This window comes from Oncorhynchus gorbuscha, unplaced genomic scaffold (genome assembly GCF_021184085.1).
Source record: "Oncorhynchus gorbuscha isolate QuinsamMale2020 ecotype Even-year unplaced genomic scaffold, OgorEven_v1.0 Un_scaffold_748, whole genome shotgun sequence".
In the NCBI taxonomy this organism is placed as follows: Eukaryota; Metazoa; Chordata; class Actinopteri; order Salmoniformes; family Salmonidae; genus Oncorhynchus; species Oncorhynchus gorbuscha.
The window spans coordinates 91,019-102,038 of NW_025745791.1; the positions used below are offsets into that span (position 1 = coordinate 91,019).

The 11,020-nt window shown below is 48.4% G+C and overlaps 1 protein-coding gene across 1 annotated transcript; it reads left to right on the forward strand.

Moving 5' to 3' along the window:
* Positions 1-44: 44 nt before the first annotated feature.
* On the forward strand, positions 45-11,020 carry cars1 (cysteinyl-tRNA synthetase 1; the record flags this gene model as incomplete). Its single annotated transcript, XM_046335436.1, has 12 exons — positions 45-180; positions 272-513; positions 1,855-1,984; positions 2,209-2,312; positions 4,326-4,423; positions 5,001-5,190; positions 5,610-5,678; positions 7,643-7,724; positions 8,095-8,175; positions 8,291-8,418; positions 8,927-9,010; positions 9,110-11,020. Coding segments are annotated over 12 exons (1,473 nt in total), but the record flags the coding sequence as incomplete, so codon positions are not given.

Genomic DNA, 11,020 nt, shown 5'->3' on the forward strand with positions numbered 1-11,020 from the left:
ACAACTCTCAGTTCATCCTTCTGTCTCTGTCGGGTTCTTTTGATTTTCCCGTCTGCAGGTACGAGTCCAACGGTTCAGTTTATTTTGACACAGCCAAGTTTGCCAGCAGCCAGAAGCACGCGTACGGCAAGCTGGTACCTGAGGCGGTCGGGGACATGAAAGCTCTGCAGGAGGGAGAGGGTAATAATATCAATCATTTATAAAGAGCTTTTAAAAAAACACAAAGTGCTACAATGTATGTGAGTTATTGGTCGTCCTCTGTGTCCTGCAGGAGATCTGAGTGTCTCAGCAGACCAGCTCAGTGAGAAGAGGTCGCAGAATGACTTTGCCCTGTGGAAGGCCTCTAAGCCGGGGGAGCCGTCCTGGGACTCACCCTGGGGAAAGGGACGGCCTGGCTGGCATATCGAATGTTCCGCTATGGCTGGTTCCATCTTGGGAGAGTCCATGGACATCCACGGGGGAGGGTTTGACCTCCGATTCCCCCATCACGATAATGAGTTGGCTCAGTCGGAGGTAAGGGTTTCGTCTCGAGCGATCGGTTTCTATGACATGGACAGTGGTCTGTTTCTATGACATGGACAGTGTGGACAGTGGTCTGTTTCTATGACGTGGACAGTGATCTGTTTCTATGACATGGACAGTGTGGACAGTGGTCTGTTTCTATGACGTGGACAGTGTGGACAGTGGTCTGTTTCTATGACGTGGACAGTGGTCTGTTTCTATGACATGGACAGTGTGGACAGTGGTCTGTTTCTATGACATGGACAGTGTGGACAGTGGTCTGTTTCTATGACATGGACAGTGTGGACAGTGGTCTGTTTCTATGACGTGGACAGTGGTCTGTTTCTATGACGTGGACAGTGGTCTGTTTCTATGGTGTGGACAGTGGTCTGTTTCTATGACATGGACAGTGTGGACAGTGGTCTGTTTCTATGACGTGGACAGTGTGGACAGTGGTCTGTTTCTATGACGTGGACAGTGGTCTGTTTCTATGACGTGGACAGTGGTCTGTTTCTATGACGTGGACAGTGGTCTGTTTCTATGACGTGGACAGTGGTCTGTTTCTATGACGTGGACAGTGTGGACAGTGGTCTGTTTCTATGACGTGGACAGTGGTCTGTTTCTATCGTGGACAGTGGTCTGTTTCTACGTGGACAGTGGACAGTGGTCTGTTTCTATGACGTGGACAGTGGTCTGTTTCTATGACGTGGACAGTGGTCTGTTTCTATGACGTGGACAGTGGTCTGTTTCTATGACGTGGACAGTGGTCTGTTTCTATGACGTGGACAGTGGTCTGTTTCTATGACGTGGACAGTGGTCTGTTTCTATGACGTGGACAGTGGTCTGTTTCTATGACATGGACAGTGTGGACAGTGGTCTGTTTCTATGACATGGACAGTGTGGACAGTGGTCTGTTTCTATGACGTGGACAGTGGTCTGTTTCTATGACATGGACAGTGGTCTGTTTCTATGTGGACAGTGTGGACAGTGGTCTGTTTCTATGACGTGGACAGTGTGGACAGTGGTCTGTTTCTATGACATGGACAGTGTGGACAGTGGTCTGTTTCTATGGACAGTGTGGACAGTGGTCTGTTTCTATGACAGTGTGGACAGTGGTCTGTTTCTATGACGTGGACAGTGGTCTGTTTCTATGACATGGACAGTGGTCTGTTTGTGCACTCTAAGTGTGCACTTGTTCACTCCCCCTCTAGGAATTTAAAGCATTGGCCTATAGTAGCAGCAAAGTCCACAAGGGCAAGTGAAGGAGTGTACACTTCGGGGGAGAAGGGTAGGGAACTGAAATGTAAACGTAGTATTCAAGTTGAATAACAAGCAGGATACCTGTCCATGCAGGCTTACTTTGAGAATGACCACTGGGTTCGCTACTTCCTGCACACTGGTCACCTGACCATCGCAGGCTGCAAGATGTCCAAATCTCTCAAGAACTTCATCACCATCAAGGATGCCCTGGCGAAGAACACAGGTGAAGAAACTTCTCAGTAGCCATTAAAACCATAGCTGTGTGTGTGTGTGTGTGTGTGTGTGTGTGTGTGTGTGTGTGTGTGTGTGTGTGTGTGTGTGTGTGTGTGTGTGTGTGTGTGTGTGTGTGTGTGTGTGTGTGTGTGTGGCGTCTGTGTGTGTGTGGCGTCTGTGTGTGTGTGGCGTCTGTGTGCAAGCTAACAGCTGTTCTCTGTGTGTTCCCCTCAGCTCGGCAGCTCCGTCTAGCCTTCCTGATGCATTCCTGGAAGGACACCCTGGACTACTCCTCCAACACCATGGAGTCGGCTGTCCACTACGAGAAATTCCTGAATGTAAGTGATCATATAGCCCAGAGGTACTTCTCTATAGTCTTAAACGGGTAGGTCAACATTTTGGCATCTAAGTCCTTTTATGTATCTGTGTGTAGTTTGAAGGTAGTTTCTGGAGCCCAGGGCCTGCGTTATGGGCAGGTCTTAGGGGGCTTGGCCCACACTACCGTACCTCCTTCCTACCGTACCTCCTCCCTACCGTACCTCCTTCCTACCGTACCTCCTTCCTACCGTACCTCCTTCCTACCGTACCTCCTTCCTACCGTACCTCCTCCCTACCGTACCTCCTTCCTACCGTACCTCCTCCCTACCGTACCTCCTTCCTACCGTACCTCCTCCCTACCGTACCTCCTTCCTACCGTACCTCCTCCCTACCGTACCTCCTCCCTACCGTACCTCCTCCCTACCGTACCTCCTCCCTACCGTACCTCCTCCCTACCGTACCTCCTCCCTACCGTACCTCCTTCCTACCGTACCTCCTCCCTACCGTACCTCCTCCCTACCGTACCTCCTCCCTACCGTACCTCCTCCCTACCGTACCTCCTCCCCCTACCTCCTTCCTACCGTACCTCCTCCCTACCGTACCTCCTCCCTACCGTACCTCCTTCCTACCGTACCTCCTCCCTACCGTACCTCCTCCCTACCGTACCTCCTCCCTACCGTACCTCCTTCCTACCGTACCTCCTCCCTACCGTACCTCCTCCCTACCGTACCTCCTCCCTACCGTACCTCCTCCCTACCGTACCTCCTTCCTACCGTACCTCCCTACCGTACCCTCCTACCGTACCTCCTCCCTACCGTACCTCCTCCCTACCGTACCTCCTCCCTACCGTACCTCCTCCCTACCGTACCTCCTCCCTACCGTACCTCCTCCCTACCGTACCTCCTCCCTACCGTACCTCCTCCTACCGTACCTCCTCGCTACCGTACCTCCTCGCTACCGTACCTCCTCGCTACCGTACCTCCTCGCTACCGTACCTCCTCCCTACCGTACCTCCTTGCTACCGTCTAAATAATATATTTCAATATTAATTATTTATTTGAGTGATGGGCGCTAACAGGCATCTGAGTGAAACAGCTCCTCCAAATGCCTGTCCAACTGATTCATTCTGGCGCCGGCTCTGATAGGACCATCGCCAACTCCTCCATTGTCCCTGTCTGCAGACTGGAAGTGTACAGGAGCTGTTAGTGTCTTAGCGTGTTAGTGTCGGAGTATTTATTTTCATGAAATTGTCGGAGTATTTATTTTCATTAAATTGTTTGTTTTTCTTCTACTCTCCGGCTCGGAGGACTCAAAGTGCACCTGTTTGAGTCCGCTGACCACAAGGGGACTTTTTCAGTTAGTCCTCTTCCTCTCCTCAACAGGAGGTTTTCATTTAGTCCTCTTCCTCTCCTCCACAGGAGGTTTTCATTTAGTCCTCTTCCTCTCCTCCACAGGAGGTTTTCATTTAGTCCTCTTCCTCTCCTCCACAGGAGGTTTTCATTTAGTCCTCTTCCTCTCCTCCACAGGAGGTTTTCATTTAGTCCTCTTCCTCTCCTCCACAGGAGGTTTTCATTTAGTCCTCTTCCTCTCCTCCACAGGAGGTTTTCATTTAGTCCTCTTCCTCTCCTCAACAGGAGGTTTTCATTTAGTCCTCATTTTCCTCTCCTCAACAGGAGGTTTTCATTTAGTCCTCTTCCTCTCCTCAACAGGAGGTTTTCATTTAGTCCTCTTCCTCTCCTCAACAGGAGGTTTTCATTTAGTCCTCTTCCTCTCCTCAACAGGAGGTTTTCATTTAGTCCTCTTCCTCTCCTCAACAGGAGGTTTTCATTTAGTCCTCTTCCTCTCCTCAACAGGAGGTTTTCATTTAGTCCTCTTCCTCTCCTCAACAGGAGGTTTTCATTTAGTCCTCTTCCTCTCCTCAACAGGAGGTTTTCATTTAGTCCTCTTCCTCTCCTCCACAGGAGGTTTTCATTTAGTCCTCTTCCTCTCCTCAACAGGAGGTTTTCATTTAGTCCTCTTCCTCTCCTCAACAGGAGTTTTTCCTCAACGTCAAAGACATTCTGCGAGCTCCCTGTGACGTCACCGGACAGTTTGAGAAGTGGGAGGCAGCAGAGATGGAACTCAACGAGAGGTGAGAAGTCACAAGCCTGGTGTTAATAATCGATACGACTTTGTTTCGAAACATCTGAAGGCTTCAAGCTTCATAACAGGATTTTGGTAAAGAGTTCTGATATGACCTTAGTAGTCATTAGTCATTCCATGTAATGTCATGTTTTATGACGAACCTGTGTTGCAGGTGTGAGGGAGTACTCACACAATGTACCACTTAATCATCCGGTCCGAAATGACTCCCCCCAGGTGGCAGCTCCATGTGTAAACTAGAGGAAACCCCCACTAGAATTGTCCCTGTCTGTCTAGCTTCTATGAGAGTAAACCCCGCCCACTCCTCCACTGTCCCTGTCTGTAGTTTCTATGAGAGTAAACCCCGCCCACTCCTCCACTGTCCCTGTCTGTAGTTTCTATGAGTAAACCCCGCCCACTCCTCCACTGTCCCTGTCTGTAGTTTCTATGAGAGTAAACTCCGCCCACTCCTCCACTGTCCCTGTCTGTAGTTTCTATGAGTAAACCCCGCCCACTCCTCCACTGTCCCTGTCTGTAGTTTCTATGAGAGTAAACCCCGCCCACTCCTCCATTGTCCCTGTCTGTAGTTTCTATGAGAGGAAGGCAGCAGTCCACGCGGCGCTGTGTGACAACGTGGACACGCGCAGCACCATGGAGGAGATGAGGGTGCTGGTAACCCAGAGCAACACCTACATAGCCAGTAGGAAGAGCTCCAAGCTGCAGCCCAACCGCATGCTGATGAAGAGCATCGCTCTCTACCTGACTGACATGCTCAAGGTGAGGGAGAGCTTGTGCAGCACACCAGGGGGTGTATTCATTCATTGCACACTGTTGCAAAATGTTGTTGCCACCAAAATGAGTTTCTATTGGACAAATTCAAGACATTTACATTTACATTTAAGTCATTTAGCAGACGCTCTTATCCAGAGCGACATACAAATTGGACCAGAGCTGAAGGTGGCTGTTCCAGATGAACCCATTTTGAAGGTCATGACTAAACAACGGTGACATCACATAGATCTCGTGAACACATTCAGTATTACAAACGAGAAGCGGCGATGTAGGAAGTGAAAACTGGGGTCACGTGATATTTACACCACTATAGCTAAGATAGAAACCTATTCAGTCCCTTGTACTTATCAGGAGACCACATCCCTTTGTTCTGATGAAGTTCTCTAACCCTGTCTGTGCTGTAGACCTTTGGGGCCATCGAAGGGACCGAGCCTATTGGATTCCCAGTGGGAGGAGATGGTCACCATGTGGATGTAAGTATTGCCCTGGAGATACCAGGCTGCTATTGAGATTCACCATGTGGGATTGCCCTGGAGATGGTCACCAGTGATGGTGCCCTGGAGATACCATATTGGAGTTTCCAGTGGGACAAGATGGTCACCAGTATTGCCCTGGAGATACCAGGCTGCTATTGGATTCCCAGTGGGAGGAGATGGTCACCATGTGGATGTAAGTATTGCCCTGGAGATACCAGGCTGCTATTGGATTCCCAGTGGGAGGAGATGGTCACCATGTGGATGTAAGTATTGCCCTGGAGATACCAGGCTGCTATTGGATTCCCAGTGGGAGGAGATGGTCACCATGTGGATGTTCTAAGTATTGCCCTGGAGATACCAGGCTGCTATTGGATTCCCAGTGGGAGGAGATGGTCACCATGTGGATGTAAGTATTGCCCTGGAGATACCAGGCTGCTATTGGATTCCCAGTGGGAGGAGATGGTCACCATGTGGATGTAAGTATTGCCCTGGAGATACCAGGCTGCTATTGGATTCCCAGTGGGAGGAGATGGTCACCATGTGGATGTAAGTATTGCCCTGGAGATACCAGGCTGCTATTGGATTCCCAGTGGGAGGAGATGGTCACCATGTGGATGTAAGTATTGCCCTGGAGATACCAGGCTGCTATTGGATTCCCAGTGGGAGGAGATGGTCACCATGTGGATGTAAGTATTGCCTTGGAGATACCAGGCTGCTATTGGATTCCCAGTAGGAGGAGATGGTCACCATGTGGATGTAAGTATTGCCTTGGAGATACCAGGCTGCTTCTCGGCAGTCGAGGTGCTTTCAACATGATCTACTGTTGGGATTGGCCACCACCATCTCTCCTCAGTTGGTAGTGGTCCTCTTGCTCAGTTGGTAGTGGTCCTCTGTTGCTCAGTTGGTAGTGGTCCTCTGTTGCTCAGTTTGTAGTGGTCCTCTGTTGCTCAGTTGGTAGTGGTCCTCTGTTGCTCAGTTGGTAGTGGTCCTCTGTTGCTCAGTTGGTAGTGGTCCTCTGTTGCTCAGTTGGTAGTGGTCCTCTGTTGCTCAGTTGGTAGTGGTCCTCTGTTGCTCAGTTGGTAGTGGTCCTCTGTTGCTCAGTTGGTAGTGGTCCTCTGTTGCTCAGTTGGTAGTGGTCCTCTGTTGCTCAGTTGGTAGTGGTCCTCTGTTGCTCAGTTGGTAGTGGTCCTCTGTTGCTCAGTTGGTAGTGGTCCTCTGTTGCTCAGTTGGTAGTGGTCCTCTGTTGCTCAGTTGGTAGTGGTCCTCTGTTGCTCAGTTGGTAGTGGTCCTCTGTTGCTCAGTTGGTAGTGGTCCTCTGTTGCTCAGTTGGTAGTGGTCCTCTGTTGCTCAGTTGGTAGTGGTCCTCTGTTGCTCAGTTGGTAGTGGTCCTCTGTTGCTCAGTTGGTAGTGGTCCTCTGTTGCTCAGTTGGTAGTGGTCCTCTGTTGCTCAGTTGGTAGTGGTCCTCTGTTGCTCAGTTGGTAGTGGTCCTCTGTTGCTCAGTTGGTAGTGGTCCTCTGTTGCTCAGTTGGTAGTGGTCCTCTGTTGCTCAGTTGGTAGTGGTCCTCTGTTGCTCAGTTGGTAGTGGTCCTCTGTTGCTCAGTTGGTAGTGGTCCTCTGTTGCTCAGTTGATAGTGGTCCTCTGTTGCTCAGTTGGTAGTGGTCCTCTGTTGCTCAGTTGGTAGTGGTCCTCTGTTGCTCAGTTGGTAGTGGTCCTCTGTTGCTCAGTTGGTAGTGGTCCTCTGTTGCTCAGTTGGTAGTGGTCCTCTGTTGCTCAGTTGGTAGTGGTGTTTGCCATGTCAGGATAGAGGGTGTGATTCCCGGGATCACCCATATGCATGTATGTATGACTAAGGTACTTTGGATGTTAAAATGAATCATATTGTTGTCATTATATCCGTGTTCTCGTAGACGTTGTGATTCTGTGGATGTTTCTAGTCAAGCTAACTGAGGCTGCTTGCAGATGGAGACCACAGTGATGCCCTATCTGAAGGTGCTGTCAGACTTCAGAGAATCTGTTCGCAAAATTGCCAGAGAACAGAATGGTAAATACTTCCTCCCTCCCAAGTTATTCAACAAAAATACTAATAATTGAACACAGTTGCCTGCTGCTAGAAATGTGAGGCTTGTAGACGTGTTCTGACTGTCTGTGTTCTCTCTGTGTTCTCTCTCTGTCTGTGTTCTCTCTCTGTGTTCTCTCTCGGTCTGTGTTCTCTCTCTGTCTGTGTTCTCTCTCTGTCTGTGTTCTCTCTGTGTTCTCTCTCTGTCTGTGTTCTCTCTCTGTCTCTGTTCTCTCTCTGTCTGTGTTCTCTCTCTCTGTGTTCTTCTCTCTCTGTCTGTGTTCTCTCTCTGTCTGTGTTCTTCTCTGTCTGTGTTCTCTCTCTGTCTGTGTTCTCTCTCTGTCTGTGTTCTCAGTGACAGAGGTTCTACAGCTGTGTGACGTGGTCCGTAATGACACCTTACCTGAGCTGGGGGTGCGTCTAGAAGACCATGAAGGTAAATGCACTGACCACAATATGTACACACACACACACACACACACACTCCATAGATCAGCAAAAACTAGTAGCAGCCACAGTGATGACTGGCTGTGTTGTCTTGTCATTGTCAGGCCTTCCCACTGTGGTGAAGCTGGTGGACAAAGAGACCCTGCTGAGGGAGAGGAATGAGAAAAAGAAGATGGAGGACGAGAAGAAGAACAAGAAAGAGGAGGCTGCCAAGAAGAAGCAGGAGCAGGAGGTTAGTAGGACCATCGAGATGGATAGAGGAGGACTCATCTCTGCTGGAAGTCCCTCAATGGGAGAGTCCTTTATCTATGGCAGGACCACTGTCTTCCGAGTCCTCCACTAACTGATCTGAGAGCAGTAATAATGTTACCAGCCTCCTGTCCTAGATGTAGGTATATTGATGTGTCCCCTCTGCTAACTGATCTGAGAGCAGTAATACTGATGTTACCAGCCTCATGTCTAGATGCAGGTATATTGATGTGTCCCCTCTGCTAACTGATCTGAGAGCAGTAATACTGATGTTACCAGCCTCATGTCTAGATGCAGGTATATTGATGTGTCCCCTCTGCTAACTGATCTGAGAGCAGTAATACTGATGTTACCAGCCTCATGTCTAGATGCAGGTATATTGATGTGTCCCCTCTGCTAACTGATCTGAGAGCAGTAATACTGATGTTACCAGCCTCATGTCTAGTTGCAGGTATATTGATGCGTCTCTGTTCATGGTTGTTTCATCACAGTTGGCCAAACTTGCGAAGATGAAAATCTCCCCGTGCGATATGTTCCGCTCTGAGACCGACAAGTATTCCAGCTTTGATGAGACGGTAAATATCCAACAACTGTAAACCTCCTTGATATCTGGAGTGGCTACGAGGCTCTATTGAACATCGAGTGTTTTTAACAGACCTGTACTGCTCCAACAGGGTTTCCCCACACATGACGTGGAGGGGAAGGATCTCAGTAAGGGACAGACCAAGAAGCTGCGGAAACTCCACGAGGCCCAGGAGAAACTGCACCAAGAGTATCTCCAGACCAATCAAAATGGCTGCTGAGAGTCCTGGGCCACGTTCAGTTGTCAAACGTTCTCGAATGTTGCAGATGGTTACGCCACTATTGGAGTCGACATGATTCCTGAATCTACACGTCAGAGAGAAGCATGTTTGTTCTACGTGGCATATTTCTATCTGAACGTTCCCGAAACGTTGCGTCCTGCTGAACACGCCCCCTCCCGCGCTCCGCCCATAGCGATAGTTCTGTCCTCATTTGTCGTTATTCAGTTCCTCCAATCATTTTCTTTTGCTAAATCAACAATTCCCTGCATATTATGTGAGGGCTTGCAAATTTGACCAATCACCGCACTCTCCGAATAAAGCAGTCAAATCGTCGCAATATTATTGCATAAAAATGTACCCATCACCGCAGTACAAAAAGAGAGCTTGCAATTTCAACCAATCCCCTCACATTTACTGCGTAATATAGTTCATTCAAGCCACACGACAAAACTTTTCCCTCGTCAGTGTATTTTCCAGACCAATTGTACAAAATCATCGTATATCGCTATGCAGAATTGCAGTAGCAAAATAAAGCTTGTTTTTTTTTCTCTCAGAAAATTCCACAAAAAAAATCACTGTCAATTCCTGGAGGGCCTGACTATTGGTGATGCTGAGGCCAGAGAGACCCTGGGTGTGTTTCAATAGTCTAAAGAATGATCTCCTCGTCTCCTCTTATCCTGAGTGGACAGGTCAGGACGGTGGAGGGTTCTTTTCTTTCTCCTCTCCACCTCTTTTACATTAGAGCAGGTGAAAGATGAGATGAAACTGCATTCCACTATTGAGGTGCATCCACCCTCCCAGTGTTTTTAAGACCTTGAGACACAACCTGGGCTCCTTTGCACTGCACTCCATGGGGTCACTTTTAAAGGGTTGGTTCAATCAAAATCTGTATTTGATCAATTTTCTGTTTTGTTTTTGTGATTGACTGTAACAACAGTTCGGATTCGGTTCCTTTCCTACAGCTCCCACCGGCTAAGATTGGTATCGATAACCTCAGTTTCACTTGTTTTAGCTTTAACTAAATTGCGTGCCAAAATGAACTCTGCGTAAAACCACGCCTGGGGGTAGTCGATAGCGACGCTGAAATGTGTCTGTGGTTGCTTTAGCAAAGTAATAATAACCTACTATTTGTGGTTGTAGACACTCCCTGGCCCGACGACAACCTTGCAAGCTGAAGAAAATGATGACATTCAGGTGAACTATCCCTATAGACAACAGTTTGTCTGTTGAAATGAGTCCTCTGAAACCCTTTGTGGGCCCAGGCTTCCATGTGCTGTAGATTGACTCGTCACACAGTGATCGTTTCAGCTCTCCACTGGAAACTGCTATTCAGGGCTGTTATTGGTTGGCAGCGTGTCCTACAACCGTCCAGTGAGGTTTCATTTCCCTCTCCACCATGACTGCATATCATTCCTTTTTCAAATTCCGATATTATGACTGAGAGGACATTGAGGTTGATACACAGTGAGGTTGATACACAGTGAGGTTGATACACAGTGAGGTTGATACACAGTGAGGTTGATACACAGTGAGGTTGATACACAGTGAAGTTGATACACAGTGACGTTGAATTAATGCACGATTGCAATGCAGAGATGATCACAGAAACATTTGTTCCAGAGGCGTCCTTGGGGGTTTTGGTCTTTCACATGACAAAATAACATGCTTTGAGCAGGTGTTAGGCATGTTGCAACGATAGCAGAGGGATGAGAAATCTTTTATAGAAATATGGAATTTGTGAGACCTTGAAATAAACATTTAAAATAAAGATTTTTAACCAAA